The 21845-nt window shown below is 47.0% G+C and overlaps 1 protein-coding gene across 2 annotated transcripts in view; it reads left to right on the top strand.

Annotated features, from left to right (window-relative positions):
* Mp (collagen XV/XVIII-type protein multiplexin) overlaps positions 1–21845 on the top strand; it is a 448114-nt gene that overhangs the window by 361800 nt on the left and 64469 nt on the right. For both annotated transcript variants that reach the window (XM_075677559.1, XM_075677558.1), the window contains 3 exons: positions 2–100; positions 2854–2973; positions 3972–4034. In XM_075677559.1, the coding sequence (XP_075533674.1) occupies positions 2–100; positions 2854–2973; positions 3972–4034 (282 nt within the window). The remainder of the gene's footprint in view (position 1; positions 101–2853; positions 2974–3971; positions 4035–21845) is intronic.

Genomic DNA, 21845 nt, shown 5'->3' with positions numbered 1-21845 from the left:
GGGACCACCCGGTCCACGCGGGGAACAGGGTCTGGCGGGCTTGCCTGGTCTTCATGGACCGAGGGGACCCATGGGACCAGAAGGACCGCAGGGACCGAAGGTGAGGCTGCAGCCGAGGCCACAACAAATTCGAAAAAAAAAATAAATACAGAAAGCGTTGTTTTAGGCAAAGGAGAGTAAGCGTCGTCTGCAACACTACGCGACGACAGTATAAAGAGATGGCCAACAACTTTTTCCCGTTATGTCAATAGAAAACTGACAATTAACAATTTGGATAAACAGTTGTTTTCTAATAAGCAATGAGCCACCGCGGGAAACTAGCCCACTGAAGGGCCGGCTATCCCAGTCATGGAAAATAAGTTACTGTATAGGAAGATAAGGCACCGGGCAAGAACAACGGTGCATGACGGACAGAATTCAGGCACAATGGAAGAAGTGGGAGGCTGCCTCCTAAGTTCTGTGCGATAATAAAATTCCGTTCGAATTGGAAGGACAAGATTGCAAGTGTGACTAGTAACGATACGTGGGCCCAAAAGACTGCGATGACCAAGTCTACCCTTCAGAAAGTATTATTCATACCATTATTCTTGCAATAAATTGAAACAATTCCCTTTATTAAAGTAGAAAACTATCACGGCATTCACAATATATCAGTTTGCTTCGTGTATAAAGTTCAGCGAGTGGACGGTCAAAGGACCTACGAGGCGACGCAGAATGAGAAGAAAAACAGAAGGAAAAGGATCGGAAAAAGATTTCGTCTGACTAGCTACTTAACTTTTGGGCAAGTTGGGACAAAAAGATAACAGTCAGTGTGTATTCCTCATCTGTTTACTGCTCATCGCAGTTGACATCGCGGCCGCTTGTTTGCGTTTGTTACTTTCTTTACAAACTCAATTTGGTACGACTTACCTTTGCCTTTGATATGTTCGTGCGTCTATAGGACTGTGTGCTGTGGATTTTTGGCCCTATGGCGTTGTTTTTCTTCCTTTTCTTACTACATATATTATTTATATCATAGTTTCTGCTATGCGAAAAGGAGTAGCCGTCAGAATTGTAGGGTGACTACCTATTTTTCCTTTATTTTCATTTCAATAAAGAAAAGGAGAAAATAGTCAATTGACGCACGCATACGGAGCAACATTCACTAATGATTTCAAAGATGGATAAGACTCGCCGTTGCCTTCAAAAAACGAATTAGCGCTGGGGGCTTTGTCAGTAGCCAGGTTTCCAGGATCGTTTCTTCCATGAACGGCTTATCGTATGAGCAGCTGAGACACAGTTCTGGGTGAAACTCCTTTCCCCTCTAAAGAAGGCAGGGTCACAGCAGGGACATTTTAAGACGATAACTTACATTGCCACTTCCCCGACCTTGCACCGGGTTTGTTGTCTCTGTGTGATTCTACGGTTCCATATAGACGGCGACACAATGCTTAATGCCGAAACATTCTTCACCTTTCCTAGCAACTTTGGGCCGGTGGCCTGTCTGGCTTCGTCAGTACAGAAAAATATGTCTCCGGTGGTCGGATTTCACCTAGGAGAACCCAGCTCAGCTGGCGGACCTTTTACCCATTCGTCAGGTCACCTTGCAACCTGCAAGAGTGCCACGCGACACTGCCATTTCGACTCGAACCGAAGGAGCTGGTAACATCACGGTGAACGACCAGAGCGATACCCGACTTCATGAAGGTGCCGAAAGCGGGCTCGCTGTAGTCTCGGGCAGGTTCAAAGTGGATGCACCACGCTCACACCTTGGATGATAGTATTACAATATGGACGTGCCGCATCAACGCCACGCGTCTCATGGTGGGACAAAAACGGCACCTTTGAGAGCGCAGCTCTTAGGCGCCCGTTCCTGCGTTGAGCGTCGGCGTGCCTCGGCGTCGTACCTCGTAACGAAGCGAATGAGCACATCTAAAGATGAAAGCGACCTCGGAGCGCAGTGGGAGATGAAAGAAGAGAGCGCGAGGAGGAAAGTGGAGGAGGAGCGGCCTGCACACGCGCTGAGTTGCCGGCGGCCACGGCATCCGCAGCCGCGTAGGCGATCTCATCTGCGCTTCCGAGTGGTGGACCAGGGTGACGTGAGGTGGGCAGAGCTACGCTCGTCCGCGGCGTCAGCGGCCGAAGTCAGTACGCAGTACCAACGTGTTTGACAGGGATCACTGCTCCTGCAAGGAGCAGTGACGCTCCCTTTGGTGTTGTCGCCGCTGACACTGGGGGCACTATTTCACCGCGGCGAAGGGCCGCTCTCGTCGTTGGATAAACGAAAGCGTGAGAAGAAAACGTGGTGCCACGCAAGACGGACTGTGTGGAGACGATGAATACGATATGGCGCCATAGTAGCGCGAGTCGTCTGTATGGAAATAAAGTGCTGCATGAGCGGAGGTCTGTCAGCGGTGGCTGCTGTGAATCGCAGCCACGCATCACCCACGCGCTGCCTCTCGCGATCTCCCGATTAACGAGGCAGTCACCTCAAACTTCGCTCCATTTGCAGTGTGCTGCACAAAACAGATTGTCCGCGCCAGATACGATACTCACAGCGTTATCTCCCTAATGTAAACCATGTATCTATTAATCATAATACAAAATATATTGACAGGCGAAATGAAAACACGTACAGAGCTGCGCTCAAATTTCGCCTTAGGGAGCATTACCGTCACCAGTGAATTTTCGAGTTAATATTATTGGGTCTACTAGCAAATTAGTGTGTCGGATACGTGGTTTCTGATATTTTTGCATTAAAGAAAAAGTCGTTGAAATCACTACGTTTTAAAAAATCGTTTATTCCATGTTATTTCGGTATGTGGGGGGGGGGGGTGCATGCTTGATATGATACGCGAGATTTTCCTATTGCAGGGTGAGCCTGGAGTGGGCCTGCCAGGACCTCCCGGTCCACCAGGTAGTGTGTACGCCGTGCCACGAGACAGTGAGCTCGAGTTTGGCAGCAGCAGCCTCTCATACCTTCCTGGACCAAAGGTGAGCGTACCGTTCATGGCAGACGCTGTTGATGCAGTTGCTGATCAATGCTGCACTTCGCTGGTAGCGGTCGCATCGCACTTCAGTGAGATACCTGAGCCTCAGGGACGCCTTCTGCAGACTCAGAATGAAGAGTCTGTTGAAATCGCGCGTACCGTTTTTGCTGTTCAAGACGGGCCGACGGAAAAACGAAGGCTTCTGAGCTAAGCTGTGTGCGCTTGTCGTGACTACCTTTCTCTCCGGTCGTGCTTGTGCGGGTGAACTCCCAGCTCATTCGCTTGCGTGCCTTTGGCAAGATGTGCCATAGAGGAAGATGTCATAAAAAGACGAATGTAATTACGCGTCAAGAACATCAAGTTATCGCCTAATGTCTGTATACATGGCCGAACAGCCATTAGTGGGACATCATGTTTCTGTGAAAGGAACTTACAGCTATCAAGCGGAACTGTGCGGCGTTGGATTCGGGCAATAACACTACGAGTTACATTATAAATGAGCACAAAAATTGGGCGAGAATACTAAATCTGGCAACTGGCTTATTACATTTCTATATCGTAACCGAGGCCTGTATTCACAAAATGCTTTTACGCATAGCAGTGTTCGTAAGAGCAAATTCCAGCCAATCCTGGTGCTCGTCACATTATTGGCGAAGGCGGTCAGACAGTGGCAAAAGAGCGCTTAGGAACGAAAAGCTTTGTGAATTCGGTCACATGTCTTTTGGCTACGCAAGCTGAAAATGTGACATGCGCAAGGTAATAAGTGGCTGTGCATAATATACCACGCTATCGGGAATACGCAGGTACTAAGAGCCATGGCGCAAGGAAAATTCGCAGTCCTTGCAAATACTGGTGTATAAATGCATGCACGACGACGTAGGCTCTCACTTCCTTTATTGTCAGCTTAGGTTAACACTGTTCGTTCGGACCTCAATAAGAAGCTCTATGAGAAGCGAGCTTGTTCTAATGAATTGTGCAGTAAAATATGCGCGTTCGTTACAGGGCGATAAAGGAGACAGGGGATTTACTGGACCACAGGGACCACAAGGAAGAATGGGCCCCAAGGTGATCACTCACTTTTCCACACACAGTTTCTGCCTCTCATTTTTGCGTGCATTCGAGTTGTTTCTTGTAGCGCATATTCCAATTTAACCATTTAGACGTCTCTTGGGGTTTGCGATCCCTTAATTGCTGCTAAACTAAATAGCACCGTTACTACAGCATTCTCATTTGGCTGCGAGAAATTCTCGAGATAACTCACATCCACAAGAGCTCGCACTATGCAAGAAGAAAACCATACTTCGTAGCTTACGCGAGAAAATCTTTCACATTGCTGATTGCTTACATTGAGGACTTTCTTTTTAATCCATTTTGCAAGCTCCGCGTTTTGTGCGCGTGGAGCGACAGACGAGGGCATATCCTGCGTGTTGCTGGGCAGCCCGCTATGTGCCTTTGAAAGGCCACAGCTGCAGCGCTGCAAACTTAAAGGGACACTAAAGGTTAATATTAAGTCAACCTGGACTGTTGAAATACCATCCCAGAAACCTCGGAACGCTTGTTTCGTGCGAAGGAGAGACATATATTAAGAGAAAATGCGTTCTGAAGCGTCCGCGTACCTCTAGCGCAGTTCAAATCGCCCGCCCTCCTATCGAGGAGTGGTGACGTCATGGTCTCATAGTGACGTTGCGCTGTCGGTGAGTAAAACGGCGCCCGTAGACGGCGCTACGGCTATTCTGCACAAAACGCAAACCCTCGACCAGAAACAGAGCCAATACAGAGCCGACAGCAGCGCGAAAACAGAACTATGCTGGCTAGCGGAAGGGAAAGCGCACGACAATGAGCTGGTTATTTTATGACGTCAACTTCGACGCTCGTTGTAATGGACGACCCTCACAATGACACATTGGCTCGCGATGCTGGGCTCGACTTCAGCGATTTAAGCACTGATGAACGTGACCTGCTGCTGAGGGTTCGCGCTGCTGCGTACTACTACGACGGCGGCCTGCTTTGAAAGGCACCCCACACGACTTCAGTAAGTCGGCGTTGAACTCGTAATCCTCTGGACGAAAGTGCAGCGAGCACACTACGTGATTTTTCGGCTCTTTGCCAGCGCGCTGTGGCAGAGGTACGGCACTTAACCACTTCGAACGGAGAGGTTCACCCGTTGGCACACAGTAATAAGGAACGTTGGATTCGTCGTTGCAACTCCGCGGACCGTTCGCACATCCCACGACATCACATGGACGTGGCGTTCTCGCTGCTTGTTCCAAAAGCAAGTTTCGCGAGCCAGCAGGACCACCGCAGCACGACGTGATAACGAAACAACTGAAACTGCAAAGCGCGCGCGGCGCAAAGTCGAGCGCGCAGAGTCGAGCGAAAACGGAACTTCTTGATCACGCATACTACTCAAGGGTAACGCCAAAATATTATTTTTTCTTAGAACCGTATAGAAGTAGACAAGCATCATTTTCTTCCGTCTTATAATGTAATGAAATGATCTTTTTAATACGAGTAGTTGAGTATTAGTGACATAAATTATGATGAGGAGTGCCTTCGTCATCGGGCTAGTACCGGAATGTCGCTGGGGGGTCTCAAATTGTGTCATGCATTTACCTCAATTTCTCGGTAACTAAAGCTCTGTTCACGATTACATTGACGCCTTAGACGTTCTAGAGCATTGCTTTATCACTCTAACTTGACTTCATAGTAACCTTTAGTGTCCCTTTAAGAGCGCTGGGCAAGCGTCCGCTGTAAAAAAAATATGGGGTTTTACGTACCAAGACCTTTTCCTGATTACGAGGCACGCCGTAGTGGGGGACTCCAGAAATTCGGACCACCTGGAGTTCTTTAACGTTCATCTAGATCTAAGTACACGGATGTTTTCGCCCCCATCAAAATGCAGCCGCCGTGGCCGGGATTCGATCCTGCGCAGCGTGGAAGATGCCTAAGGTGGACTGGCATCACCAATTCGTACCCGCCGTTGTCGCCGTCCGGTAACCCGCGGCTCATATTTGTTAGTCCAAATTATTTCGGTTTTGCGTCGCGCGTGAGAGACATTAATTGTTATTTATTGCGAATACTCGTTTATGTGGTCCTTGTTTTTAAAACGAGGGATCACGTCAGTAGGGCGTCATTTACGTGAACTTACTGGCCGGGGTCGAGTCGGAAGTGAGCCTGGTGCAGCCCGAGTGCTGCCCGACCTGACCGCGGTCTTGCCAAGCCGGTCGGGCGCTAGTTGGCGTACAGAATTCACTTAGACGCTCGCTCGGCCCGAATTGCTAGCGATTACACGAACCAGACGACCGGTTTTCGACCCGACAAAGCCTACTCGGTCCGACCTTGCCGGGTTTGTGTAAATGTAGCTTAATAGGCGTAGACGGTGTGGACAACGGTGTGCTGGCATAGCAGACGGCACAGAAGGTTCGTAACGACACAAGGAAAATGGAGAAGACGAATGCATTGCTATTCTTCTCCTTCGATTTCAACAATAATCTTAACCGAACAAAAGAATTGAAACTTGCGCTTTCTTGAGACCCCGAAAAATTCAAGCCTTTGAGTTCTCCCCCCCCCCCCCCCCAAAAAAACGATTTTTTTTTTTCACACCGACCCTTACGACAACTCCAGCACTTCTTGACGTTGGGCTGAGCATCCAGTTTGTTATTTTTCAAGCATCTCCGGTGTAAATGGCGCACAAACTCAGAAGTGGGTTTTCTGTTCGTCTGTCCTTTCTTCTGCATCATGGTCGTCGTCAGGCCCGCTTATGCCATCGTCAGCCTCACGCACAGCATATGGTGAAGAAAAAAAGAAGCCAAGTTTGCCCATCACCACTAGCTATATCCTTGTGATACGGAAATACATTTCTACACCAAATAACATTACAACAACTTGTTAACATTTATTTCTGGTCATAGAGAGCACATTTGTAAAAAAAAAATGCAGTGGTATAGAAACTGAAAACCTAATTAATACGGCAAATTATTATTTTTAAAATTATTTTGCAGAACTATCCTCAACTAAAAGCTCGCTCCAGCGTAATCAAAATGCAACTATACGCTATAAAATAAATTTATTAAATAAATAAAAGAAAACTACAATCATGCGTAGACGGATAACATCCCAGCTTCAGCTTTTGCAGGTCTGGGCTGCCCGACGCCGAGCGTATCTGAGATTATAATGCTCGCAACGAAGGTCTGGACTTCGTTGTGGCTGGACGGGCTACAATCGGCTGGATGCTGCAGTAATACCCCTGTCACACGGGAAGATTGAATGTCATTCGAATCGAATGGCATTCGATGCATCGAATGCCATTCGGTCTCTTGTGGTGCTACACAGTAAAATATAATGGCATTCGCAAATGATAGCAATGACGATCTGCAACCAAATTTGTGAAATTCAAAGAAATTTTGTGCCTATTAAACGTGTTTAAGAACTTTTGCGAGCTCTTTTAAAATGGACGAAAATATTTTGACGCCAATTATTCACAACTAAAAGCCCTTGTATCAACGCATCCAATATGGTCGACCTGCGCAACAGACTCCTGATGCAAAGACAAATAACGCTTGAGCACAGCTCGTGGTGAAAATATCATCGCTGCAAAAATAATTACTCCTTTTTATAAGTCTAAAAAAATATCTTCTGACTTTGCTGATGCACGCGTTATTTTTTTGCGTTGCGTATCGCTGTTGTGCATCTGGGCTCAAGAGTATACATTCGGTTCGAAATCGAATGCGAATGAGTTCCCCTAACTCATTCGATGGCAAATGTCATTCCGTTAGAATGACATTAAAGTTTCCCGTGTAAATGCCGATCAGTGGGATTATATGCGAATGCCATTCAATTCGAATGGCATTAAATCTTCCCGTGCGACACGGGTATAAGGCTACACGCTAACAAACTGCGTCTGAATTGCTCGGCAGCTATCAGTAGTGCTCTACACGCAGGAGGCGGCTCTGGTGGCGCCTGACCGAGCGCACAAAACCTTGCGCTCCTCTCATATTTATAGAAGTTTCATTGCGCCACTGTGCACAGAAACGTGCACATATATATATATATATATATAAATATATATATATATATATATATATATATATATATATATATATATATATATATATATATATATATATATATATATATATATATATATATATATATATATATATCGGAGAATTGTTCACTGAAGTGACGGCCTTGTATGAGAATTTACAAGACCTCATAGTAGGAGACAGTTCAGTTAACAGCCTGAGTCCTCTCGCACCACCAGGAACCTGGCGTCACTCGGTGGTGTAAACTTCCTTCGTGTAATAGTCGTATACTTCGCTATCACTAACACTGCTCCGCCTTTCCTTCGAAACTGCAGCCTGTCTTTTTTTGTTTTTCTGCGAGTCCGAGTATAAGCGCTGCTGCGCATGACAGCTGTTGATTCTGATTTCGAGCGAATCAGGCTTGGCGTCATTTCGGTTACTGAGGGAATTATACAGGGTGCCCCATACCTGCTGCAAAAACAGGTTCGTGGCAAAAAAATAAGAGCGAAATAAACAGACCGGGATGCAACCCGCGTGTAGCGAAAAGGCAAAACCCATACGGTTCAAAAAAGTAAATATACCACTTCTAAATGAGCCGAATTGGCGATCCTGCAGACACACACAAAACAAAAAGAAAGAAAAACATAATATTTCAGTGTACCCTTATTATCTACGATATGAAAGCGATGTCGAACAACAGCTGCTGCCTAGAGGACGTCTTCGAATAGGTCTTCTGCAGCTACGCAGTACTGCGACAGACATTCTACGACAGACATTCGTTCCTGGCCTGGGAGCGAACGGCCTTGAGCTAATATGAAGTCCGTCTCAATTATGTAAGGACGGTCTTTCACATAACCCCAAAGAAAGAAATCGAGTGGAGAGAGGTCAGGTGAACTAGCCGGCCAATTTACAGGCCCGTGCTTTCAAATCTATTGCGCATAAAAAGTCGCATCCATGCATCCAGTTTCCTGCTCGGCTGCTGCTGTGTGTTGGTGCTCCACCTTGCTGATACCACAGAAGTGGAAGACGTGACAGCGGGACTTCGCTGAGAAACTCATTCACCACTCCTTCCTGGATTTCGTCCACGTAACGCTGTCCAGACAGTGTGTGATCAAAAAAGATGGGACCGATTCTAGCACTTGCGTAAATTCCGCACCACACATTGTCCGACCACTGGTACTGGTGCCGATTGCGCTCTACCCAGTGTGGATTGGAGACACTCCAATAATGTGCATTATGCAAATTTAGCTGGGCGTTTCTGCGAAAATTGGCTTCATCTGTGCAGATCATGTGGCTCAAGAAGTCCAGTGACTCATCGGCTTTTGTGAGGACCCGATTCGAGAAATCTAGATGATTCTACAGGTCCCTGTCTTCCAAGCATTGGTGCTGGCTAAGGTGGTGCTCGCGAAAGGCCGCCATTTAGAATCCTTCAAACTGATGACTTGGAATTTGGTACCTGGGCGGCCACGTGCCGCACGCTAGCATGAGGGTTTGGGGCAATAAATGCTAAAACATTCGTGCGTAGGGTAGGACTCAAAGATGACGTCGTCTTCTTGGCTTGTTTCTTGAAGGTGCCGGTTTGTCTCAGGTTCTCATAATTTCTGATAATAGTCGATGCGTTTGGTCTACCGGCACACTTCTAAGACTGATATTTACTTGCGGCCTTCTTCTTGTTGCCATTTGCAGCTCCCAAGGCAAGGATCATTTTTACATACAGCTCATTAGAGAAAGACATGGCGACTGGGACGAAACGAAACGATCCTTTAAAAATTTGAAGTTGTCAATTTGTTGTCAATACGCTTTTATGGTGATAGCTTTTGCGGAAAGAAATAAAGAACCATCCTTGCACTTTATCTACGCTAAGATAACAGCTATCACAGCTTGTTTCAACTAGCACCAAATGCGACGTGTTACTTCGGCCGGGGCGCGGCAGAAAAGGCTCGTTCATGATGTTTTTCTTTATTTCCTTTATTTTGTTCTCGCTAACTGAGAGGGGGCATGTTCGAGGGCGCTGCTTTATGATACGGGTGGGAGCGTAGTCACGTGGTATTCTCCATATTTCGTGGGGTTTGTTTATCAGCCGTAAAAAAATTAGTACGCATTCAGTACGTCGCTGAAAATACCGCAGTTAGATGCGCCTGGGCTGCGCCTCCAGATGCCTCATTGACACTTTGATAATTAGGAAAGTACGTCTCAAGTTAGATAATTAATTACAATTACGTAATTAAATCTCAGTAACGAAAAACTTACTGGCAGCTACTCCACTGTACTGTGGAAACAATATGCACTAGGTCTCTTCGGAGTAACGCATTGCTGTTCTTTTAAATCTTGGTGCATGATAGTTAATTGGTACACCCTGTATATATTTATGACATCTGCATGCAAGTGAGGATGTTTCCATCCCCAATAGATGTTTCAAATTATTAGAAGTGAGTTTTTTTATGAGCCGTTAGCATCGCTTACTGGAAAGAGAAGAAATACTGAGACACACATCACGCACGTGCATTACACACGCCATTGATAAAATACTGCCGAAGGGGTCACTGAAGTCTACAGGTTCTTTTTCAGGGTCCAAAAAGCATGCAAAGCAATTTGAAGCCTGGAGAACATACATATTCATTCTCTAGGCATACCTAGGCTATCAATGCCTTTAGAAATAATTGTTAATTAACTACCTGGTTCTCTTTCAAAAATATAATGAACTTCGTCCTGTGTATATATTTAAATACAATGTGTGTGTGCGGGGTGTTTAGAACGGAAATTTAAAACAATGTTGAAGTCAGAAAATATGGATGAGGTAGCCGCCGCTGGTGCTTCTAATGCGCTTGTCCTCCTATTGTCAGGATTTGCACAATTAAAGCCAAAGTATGAATTAAAATCCGTGCACGTCCGCGCCAACAATGGTGAAGTAAAGTATTAGCTACAATAAAATTTTAAGTGAAAAGGTCCAGGCAAGTCAAAAGAAACCTCAAATGATGTGGGTGACTAAATTCTGGTAATGACACATTAAGGGAGGAGGGGGGTAGGCTTCGGCATCGCCGGGATCGGGGGGGCGTAGGGGTCGGAGGGGTTCGGTCCCCGGAGCCCCCCTTCCCCCCTTAGTTGGTGCCTATGGACGATGCCTTTCACCAGCCAATAGCATAACAAAGTGTGGAGAACTAGTGAAATTCCTGAAGAACGAAAATTGACTCTATAGTCGGATACAACTTTAGAAAAAAGGGGGCGTTTACTCCTCCGAGGCGGAGGCAAACGAGCATCCACCAATGGGCGCGCACTCTGGACTAACGCCATGAGCCGGACGGCCGGTGATCCCGCCGACGGAGAAGATGGCCGCCCGGGCTTCGAGCTGGGCGAGGTCGCGCCAGCTGTGGGCTTCAGCCCCTCGTTAGAATGAATTCCAGAATTGTTTGTGATGGTCTATCCTGCCGGAAATATTACTGCGAGCTTACCATGAGGCATGTGTGCCGCGGGCGTTTATTCTGAGCCGTGAACCGGCGAAGGAACATAGCAGCGAGCATCGCTGGCGCTGCGCTACGCCTTGCCTGAAAACAGGATCTCGCGGCCACCGCTACGAACACACATCCTGCGTGTTTGTTCCATGTTGTTTTATTTCGCTCCCGAGCGAAGTTACGACTGGAAAAGTTTTCCAAAGACTGGTGCCTACTGTTGGCGGCGGGTGTGTTCGTGTACTGTGTCGCTGCGTTTTTCGTTGGACTGGGTGAAGTGATGGAGCAAAACCATTGTCAGGAGAAATCAGAAAAGTGTGCGCGCATGAAACAAACCTACGAGTGTCTCAACAGAAAATATTTGCAGAAGAAGCCTTCAACGCAAAGATTTGTCGGCGTCAACTTAGCGTCAACGATCATTGTCAGCAGTGAGATAGCCGAACGTCTAGCGACGGTGTTCGAGCGTTGTGTAGCACCGTCGATTGATTGCTGTCCACTAGTGCTCACTGCACGCGCAAAGTGTAGAATGCGTGCTGTGAAATTGTGAAAACTCAAAACCAAAAAATATAAATTTTATGCTATTTAAAACAAAGAGTATTTATTTAAAACGAAGAATGAAGCATTTTTGTACCTTCCTGCCTCGACCGTCTTCTCGCCCCAGGTTTGTAATGGTTGCGATAAATGCATTGTTTCATAGAAGTACTTTTTCAATAGCAACTGATTCATTTTAAGCTTGGAAAACGAGTAGTAGATACGCCGTGTACATGTGAACAAGCGCAAAAGCCTGGCAGAGCTGCCCTTTCTACTTTTGTCACTTGCAATGAAGCTAAAGAGCAGACGCTGGGCAGCGTTGCAGAATGCACTTTTTTTTTTCGCTATCCGGCATGGGCTGTAGCACATACGAGCTCTACTAAACCAGTCATCAAAATACAAAAGTCTTTATTTATACAGAGAATTACGTGTTTCAGGAGCACGATTTTTCGAGCGGGACTATTTTAGTTGCGAAGGCAATCGGCTGTCGCGATTCGGTAATCTGGGCGGGGCCTCCCCTTTTTTCTAAAGCTGTATCCGACTATAGTAATACCCGCTCAGAAACTGGGGCGTCTAACAAAACACGCTCAAGTCCTACGTACCTATATCACAGAACACCTATATAAACGTAGAGAAGGCAAACTGTACCTTCCACAGTGCAACGGAAATAAGAGTAGCGGGGACGTTGTGAACTAAAGTATGCGACCGAGATATGGCGCTGGCAAAATCAAAACTACTATCAGCATCCTTACGTAGTGAGCAATATGGCCGCTACGGTAGCGGCTGGTGGTGCGTGTCACGCGGTTCACTCGCTTGTTTTGGGTGCTTTGCTGCCGCTTTCCGGGAGGTATTCGTGTGTATGGTACTCTAACATGACTACAGATATATTATTATGCTCAGGTTTGGCATCTGCTGTTTGAGGGGAAAGAAAAATTGTTTTTAGTGACTCTTCATGTCTGACAAGTGTGGAGTAGACCGGTTGTGCGAATTGGTTTTTCTAGCTATCTCTTACGATGCAGAGCTAGCGTAGTTATTGATTTCATGCAAAGTGCACATGAGCCTTTGGTAGTTAACAAATGTAAAATAATGCACGTATCCAGGTCTAATGACAATAATAGCGCTTACCATCTTAACAACGTTCTCTTAGATTTCGTCGTGTCACATGAATATCTTGGTATGCACATCACAGATAAATTAAATTGAACTATTAATATAGAGTACGGCAATAAAAATGCTAATCACATGCTCGGCTACATATGTGCAACTTTTGCAAAGCACTGTCTACTTTAAAACTACACTTTTACAAGGCTCTAATACGCTCGTAACATTAATATGCACCTGCAATACGGGATCCCGGTCGCGTTAATCTTATTATTTCACTTGAACTAGTACAAAATAACTCCACTTGTTTTTTTTAATTTAATCATATCACGAGTATAACCTCAGTCAACACTAACCTAGCACTTTTTCCACCATAGCTAACCGCCGCAAAGTCTCCCATCTTTCGCTATTTCATAAAATTTTTTTAGCACACCGAATTTCACGACGGCTTCATATTGCGGCGTCAGCACATTTTAAACCGCATCGATCATCGCAGTAAGGTAGCAGTTGATTCATGTTACACGAAGTCTTTCTTTCTATCTTTCATCCCTCGTACATCTCAATGAAAAAAGAGAGCGCTACGAAGACAAGGACGAAAGAACACATGTACGACAGACAAGGCGCTTTTTTTCATTAAGTATGCTCAACCAACTCGCCCACATCAAGCTTCTGCTCGTACATCTCATGAAGAAAACCACCTTCCCTCAAGTTTCGTAGCCATCACCGATAACAAACTTTTTTGCAAAACGTTAGCTAACATTGTGTAATCAAGATAATTATTACATTACCAGAACTCACTACGCTTGTTTGTTTACTTTACTGCTTTGTAATCGCTCCACTCTTTAATGTCATATGGCCCTGAGAGTATTTTATGTAAAAATTACAATAATAAAATAAGAAGTGACTGCCAGTTTCAGTGAATATGAGGTATCATTTCTTCAATATTGCATTAAGTGTTTTTGAAGGTTTTAAGACTCTTTTGCATTTTCATGTAACAAATTAACGTTGTGAGGGAGCATGTAATACTTGGCGGTAATGTCCGTCAAGCTTGCTACATTGTTTCTGTTCTAGTCATCACGGCTATAATGACTATAGTAGGATACAACTTAAGAGAACAGCAGTTGGCAACCAAGGCACACACACCGCGCGGGGTTGTGTTACTCCGCCAGCCAATCAAAGAAGCAAACAAAACCGTCATGCGACATTTGCAAAATGGCGTCGTACTTGATACTTCCGGAGCGTCTGCTTTTCTTGAAGAGCCTTTTCGTCGGAGGAAGCGATGAGGCGTGCAGCAGACATGGACAAAGTGTATGGAATCGGAGCGTTTCACTCTTCGAAAATCCGCGGTACAGTTCATTTCACTGCTGGCTCCGTTTTACTCATGAAACTTCACTGCCAACTGAAGTGAAACTTGACAATAAATGGTTGCAGCGAAGCAAGTGTTTTATTCCAGTTCAATAAAGAATTAGGCTTTCACTGTTCCACTACAATATACAAGTGAAAACGTATAAACTTATGCGCTAATAATTTTATTTTTGTGGTTACCGCCTTATTTAGGTAAGGAGGAATGTTTGAAGTATGAAATATTTGCAGCCTCGTGGAGGAACAGTGGCTGGCGGTTATGAGGGCGTGGGTGGGGCAGACTTAAGTTGTATTGGACTATAGAAAAGAAACAAGTTGCCACTAAAGATGTCATTCAAACGCCCTTAAAAGCAAGTAAGCTTGTATGTCAAGTGTTAACATTCCCGCTCGGTACGATACAAAACTGCTCTTTTCGCCTACCTCGTTTTTCCTGTGTTCGTTCTTTCTTAGGCGCAACTCTTCCTAATACAGCTCGCCCAGCAGAAAGTTCTTATAAACAAAACTGTAGACTGCTGCTTTCTTGATAGGGCTCACAAACCTCTATCTGGTAAACTTGCAAACATTTCAGGGTGAGGCACGTAGTTCAAGAGGACCCGTTGTCATTGTGGTGTGTGTTGAGCTTCTTATGGCTTGGCATGAGCAGCTTGCAGACCAATATACTCTCTTTTGTCCATCTTCCTAAAAAGAGAAATGATGAAGCCATGACAAGCATGCGAGGAAGAAATGAGGAAACAAAAGGTAGTTCAATAAACAAAAAAAAAACACGGTTCAGGTGAAGTGTTCAGAAACTTAACTTGCAAGGATTCTGGCCCAGTGGTGACACATTGACTGTTGACTTGTACGTCCAGAGACAACAGAGTCCAAAGGGGAGAACAAATATGAGCGGCATCTTGGGAGGCTGGAGTCGAACAAAAAAAGAGCGTCATTTACTATGGTGGAAGTGTGGGTGCGTTTGTGATTGATGTATTACTAAGAACAGTACACAAAACGCTCCATGACAAAAAAGCACACATACACACACAACACTGTTTTGCGTGTGCATTTCTTTAAATAGTGTCCTTGTGTGGGCTATGCTTGGGGAAGCATCGGCTTAAGTAATAAACACATTAATTTTATTATGTATCAAATACAGGTAATCCAATTGTATCACCGGAAGCACATTTGCACTAATGTGCAGAGAACTTATCGCAGTGTATCATTTATGCAGAAACAGCCAAAACTATTCATTATTTATGCTGTACTCAGTGCTAGGAATTTTAACAACGGGGCAAAATAACAAAAGCCTTGTTTGAATTGTCTTTAAGGAGCAATAACTTTATAATTATTATTATTATTTTTCGCTTTTAAGAAATGACTATAGGAACCTGCTGTATCCGGCTCGCACGAAAAGAAATTCAAAGTTGAAAATGGGAAGAAATGCTTTCTTTATTATTATTCACCAGTGCACACGTCGAGAGGCTGCAGGGTTAATCCGCTTTCAGGGGTAGTTTGCAAACAGACTGCAGTCGGTTTCAGCGAATTTATTTTCACGCTAGCTGGAACATTTTTTTTCTTTTTCTTTTTTTTTTTTTTTTTTTTGCAGCAACATATCATTACGCGAGCAGACGCGGCAGATCACTAGCGAAGGAAGCCGCGCATGCAGCCGTTATGCCAGTGAAACGCCGCAGCTGACAAAATTCACCGTCTTTAAACACGTTCGCTCGGTCGCGGCTATCGAATGTTGGATTCATCAACAGGCTTGTTATCTAATTAAAATAAACCTGCGCGATGCTGCCCAAAAGAAGCCTATTCGCAAATATAACCGCCGTACTATTTGAGTCTATATAAGCAGCACGGACTGCAATCGATACCGGTGGGTGCTGCTTATCAGACGTCAGTGAGGTTACAAAACCTTTATTTAAGTAATAAAGCACGGACTTTAATAATAGAAGTCCAGTAAAAAGCAATTGCCTATTGTCTACTTATTTTATAAGAAACGACATGTTAACTATGTTTGTCGGTTCTTGTATGTACATATATAGATGAAATATTTAGCAGTGTTGAGCGCCCCTCGAAGAAAGAATACAAATTAAAGCATGCGACCAAATGACAGTAGTTCAACTTGTACGCTTTGTGCTGAAGCGCGCCGCGGTTGATTTTTCGCCTTCTGTGGCGATCGCTGGAACTCGAGAGCGGGCAGGGCCTGCCTATATCGCTTACATCCAACGTGATGAAGTTAGTGGAAACGATGGTGTCCCCAAGTTTAGATGGTGGGTTGTAAGAACTGCATTTCTTTCTGGACCTTATGCGCGGTTTCTCTCGACGTCGCTCGGTGGCTCGCATCACTGCGGACCTTGCATTGCGACCCGATAAGCGTTCTGCCTACGTGCGCATCCTATAGACGTTCGACAAGCCTTTGATTCCCACCCGCACGTAGTGATTCTTTCTAGCCATGCTGGTGTTGGCATAGGCGGTCGCCTGTACAATTTTTTTTTATGCGAGGGTAAATGCCTCAGGGCAGACAGGGGTATGGGATGGGGGTGAATAAGGATGATTAAATGAATGGAAAAAAATTTGCTGACCTAATGAAGTCCAAGAGGTATCGATAATGCGGTCCCTGCGTCGAAGCAGCGTAATCGCTCGGAGTATGCGGTGAGAGTCCCGCTGCTGCGAGGTGCCGGAGCCTCGTCGGTTTCAGTGCAGGGCAGACCCACAGCAGGTGGTGGATGTCGGCTTCAGCATTTCGCGACTTGCAGAGTGGACACTCAGGGCGAGGATATAACGGGCGAAAGTGCGGCCACTTCCTAGTCACGGCAGGAGTGAGGGCAACCCCGACCCGGATCCTCCGAAGCGCAACCTCCTCTGCACGGGTAAGACCGCGGGGGAGGTTTACCGCACACGGAGGTATGAGAGCACGTGTGCGGAGCCGGAGGTGCTCCTTTCTTGTTAAAAGGAGCGTGGCATCATCTAGGTGAAAGAGTTGAGGCAGTGACGATGGAGAGGTCGCTAGACGGGTCGCAGAATCCGCACGGCTTTGGAAGCTTAGAAGGTCGCGTGGGATCCACTCGACAGATTTTGGCTGCGGGATGCGTGCCGCCAGAAGATGGATCTGTTGGCATATGTCAGGGCTGCGACTGACGCGTCGCAGAAGCCGCGTCGCCTGGAGGGCATCAGTGCGGATGACGATGCGGGCCGTGGGGACCATGGGAAAGGCGGCCACAGAGCACAAAGCTTCTCGGACAGCAAGGAGCTCAGCACAAAAGGAGGAAGGAGTTTCTTGGATTTGAAACCGGGTCGTCTTATTAAGGGCAGGTGCGCATGGGCAACAAATTGCAGCGGTTGTTTCACAGTCCTGAATGCTTTCATCAACGTAAAGGACGATGGAGCCAAGTGGCAGGTGGGCATCTTGAGCAATAATTCGGTCAAGAAGCGACGCCGCCACGTGAATTGATGTCGGGCGATGTATATCAGTTGGCTTGTTATCACTCAGCTGTACAAAACTCCAGGGAGGAAGAACTGGCGATGGTGGTGGTAGAAGCGAGTTCGAAAAAGCGTAAGCCCTGAGAGCACAAGTTGCGTGTGAAAGGCTGGCCTTAAGCCTGCGAGCATCACGTCGCTGCTGCACCAGCTCATCTATTGTGTTGAGCTTCGCATTTTCTCGGAGAGCCACGATCGGGGTGATGCGGGGAAGGCAAGTGATGACCCTCATTCCCTCGCGATTAACAGCCTCAAGGCGATCCCATTGTGCCCTTGTCAAATGCTGGAATTGGGCTTGATAAACAAGGTGTGGTTGCACTACCGCCTTCACCAATTGTCGCGCAACATATGAGCTGGCGCCGCCCGTTTTAGCAGCAATGCGCCTAATCAGACCCAACGTCTGAATTACCTGCTGTTTAGCGCTGGAGAGCCAAGCAGTTCCTGTTCCCGACTCGTGTACCATCAGACCCAGAATTTTTATAGTTGAACATTGTTGAAGAGGGGTTCCGGATAGATGAAGACGAATGGGTGTTGCAGAGAGTTTACGCCGGCCCCAGCGATTGGCGACTGACATGTACGCAGATTTGCTGACGGAAAGCCTAAGGCCTATCGAAGAAGGGTAAGTCGCCGTGATATCTAAAGCTGATTGAAGGGCAGCGGCTTGAGTCTGCAGGTCGTGATGAGTGCTCCATACCGTGATGTCATCAGCGTACAACAAGAACTTTATGTCGGGTACATCGTGCAAGCGCCATGCAAGCGAGATGAAAGCAATATTGAATAATATGGGTGACAATACAGATCCCTGGGGTACGCCACGAAGAAGGACAAATGAGCCGACGGCGTCACCACTGAGGCGAATCGCAAAATGTCGGTCTTCAAGGAAAGATAGAGTCTAGGATAGATAGATAGAGTCAAGGAAAGATAGAGATAAATAGTGATAGAGTCTGGACCGGGTGCTGTCTTGCGACTGGTACCATCTATCGCCGCAAGCAACTCAGGCATGGTGAAAGAGCTTGCAATCCCCTCGGAGTCTGCTGTAGATGGTAACCTGTCGATATGTGTCGGAATGCCTGCCAAGGAAGTACCATTAGCTGTTTGAAGCAACACGTCGTACTGCGGGAAAGACTTCCAGGATGCTTCTCTGGCGAAATCATCCGGCGACAAGCCAGCAGCGAAGCAGGCTGTGGCTGCCGCGTCTGGACGGTGGCAACCGTGTTCCATGGCACGGAACGTTCGCCAGAGAGAAGCATTCGATGTCTTGGATGAAAACCGCTCACACCACGTATGCCAGTGCCTCCGCGAGAGTTCGCGTTCATATCTGCGGGCCTTAGCAGTAAGAAAATTCAGTCTTGTACGGGCTTGTGCAGAAGTGGGGTCTCGGGATGCTGCGAGCTCAGCTTGTCTGCGAGCAGCCCACAAGTTGAGCAGGCCGATATCCGGTGCCGGTCGATCGACGTCTACCCAGCTGATGGTTGTAGCTTCATTGAGCGCGCTTTGTATGCGGTCAACAAGTAGTGATGACGAGTCCACAGAGGTATCTTGGAGAACGGAGCGAAAGGTGTCCCAGTTGACCACAGAACACTTGCGGCGCAATCGGCAGGCCTGCGACGGATGAAGGCCGATGATGATAGGGTGGTGGTCACTACCCCAGCAGTCGGGCTCCAGGTGCCAAGTGGGAGTGCCGAGACCCGACCACCACGTAAGATCTGGTGCGTATGTTGTACGTCGAGCTTGAGGCACAGCCCGCGTTGCTGAATCAGGATGGTTCAGTAGTACAAACAACGCATCCGCGAAGGCGTCCCGCACACGCCTACCTCGGGGGCTAGAAGTAGAGTACCCCCAATCTGAGTGAGGGGCGTTGAAATCACCACCAACTAAAATAGGACACGCTGGGTATTGGCGACGGACATTCACTAACCAGCCCAGATTAATTCGTGAAGAGCCACCGGCTGGTCTTATGTAGTGTGACACTACCACAACAGTTGCCTTGGATAACTTCACAGCTACTGCCACTACCTCCTGATATGAGTTACACCAGTTTTCAAGAGAAAGGCAGACCTGAGGATAGCGCGTATCAACATACACTGCCGCCTTTCCTGGAGGGGCAGCTGTGTGCACGCGGCGGTCACTCATCGAAGGAGACACGTATCCACTGAAGCCCGGAATGGCAGGCAAGGCGTTGGTCTCCTGTAGTAACAGGGCCCACACCTGCAGCTTGTTGATACTTTCCTGGAGAGCCCTCTACAGTTCCACTGAAGCACGCCACAAACACCTGCGCCCGCCATTTTGATTACGAGTCCAGGCGTTGTAAAATCACAGATGTCAGGTTGGATAACTGGCTGACGATGAACCGCAAAAGGGATGTTGTAGAGTTATCCGGCAACGGAGCTGAAGACCTGGTAGACTCTGCGACCGATACAGCAGGGCGTGACAGAGACGATGATGCAGCGGAATCGATAGTTGTAGTGGTGTGAGATTCCACTGCACGTCGCCGACGCGCAAGTAATTCACGGTGCTGTCGGAGCTTGGATACCTCCGCTAAAAGGCGGGCAATTTGATTGTCAACTGCTGCCATATCATCACGCGGATGTTCCGGCCCCCTCTGCTTCTGTGTAACCAGCGGGCGACGGTGGTCTTTGCGAACTTTGTCACTGTAAGTCTGTTGGCAATGGGGTGCCGGCGGGTCGGGCTCGGAAAGCTCTGGCCAGTCGTCGTCATCCCACTGGAGCGCAGCAAACCTGTTAGATGTCGGCACTGGTTGTGTTGCGGCATGCTGAGGCCAATTTACAATTTGTACAATTTTGTGCAACGCTTTCTGTCTGGTCTGCCTCATGAAAGCACGGATTAGAAGTGTGACAAGTGACATGAGGCCTGTGACATGTAATATGCTACAAGGCAGTGATCTATCGCCACTTCATTTTGACTGTGCTCTTGCTTCTCTTCCAAGCCATTTGCCGGAAGACTGCAACTATCCCTTATCGATCGCAATCTATGCTCACGATATTGTTCCATAAATCAGTGGACCTTCAATCCACGGTCCGCGCCTTCGTGCGAAACTGCGAGAAGAATTTGATGGGACTAGGTATTACTTCAGTGAAGTCGCCCTGAAGGTTTCATCTCAGAAGTCAACGGTGAGTGGTCATTGCTCACCATCCGCCACAACGTGCACCTCGTAATATCAGCCGCTTGTACCTTGATGAGACACCTCTGCCTTGAGTGCAATAACATCGGTGCTTAGGTGACGGTCGTGTCTCTTCGCGGTCTGTTGTGAAATATGCAAGACAAAAGTCGCGCTCCCTACTAAAGTTTGTTGTGGCACTGACTGTTCGAGGAAGTGGATGTGATCGAGAATTCGTGCTGCAAGTCTACCAGGCTGCCATACTCTCCAGTGTTCTGTACGCTTTATCACTGCTGAACATACCATTTATCCCGTTGAAACAGCTGGGACGGGACAAACCGCGCTGCTCTTGGAGTGGTGCTTGGGTTGTGCCCTATAGCCCAGCCTACACCTTTGCTCACAGAAGCGCAGGAGGTGCTCTTTAGCCTACATGCAGCTGAGCGAGCACTACGACACATCAAGCACGGGGCACCGGATAGACAAGCGCTTCTCGCTCACCTAATTAGCCGTCGTTCTTCTCCCGTTGGAAAAATGCAATGACACTTTCCAACATTATTGGTGAGCATGCCTCAACAGCTGCTGTCACTAATAGTTCCGGCGAAGTTAATTTCACCGTATACGCCTTCACGTTCCTGGCATTGAGAAAGAGTCGCGACTTTTCAGTACCGGCTCTGTACCAGCTAACCCTTTCCCATATATCTGATGAATATTCTGGACACGTACAAGTGTACACTGACGCCCTACTACATGTCTACATCTGCTGCATTTTTCTGCCCTGTAACAGGAGCCCTACGTGTCGCCCGTATTCCATACTCAACCTCGATCGCTTCCGCTGAGT

The sequence above is a fragment of the Dermacentor variabilis genome, unplaced genomic scaffold (assembly GCF_050947875.1).
Source record: "Dermacentor variabilis isolate Ectoservices unplaced genomic scaffold, ASM5094787v1 scaffold_13, whole genome shotgun sequence".
NCBI classification, from domain to species: domain Eukaryota; kingdom Metazoa; phylum Arthropoda; class Arachnida; order Ixodida; family Ixodidae; genus Dermacentor; species Dermacentor variabilis.
The sequence above is the reverse complement of the archived record's forward strand: the minus strand, read 5'-3'. Positions and strand labels throughout refer to the sequence as shown.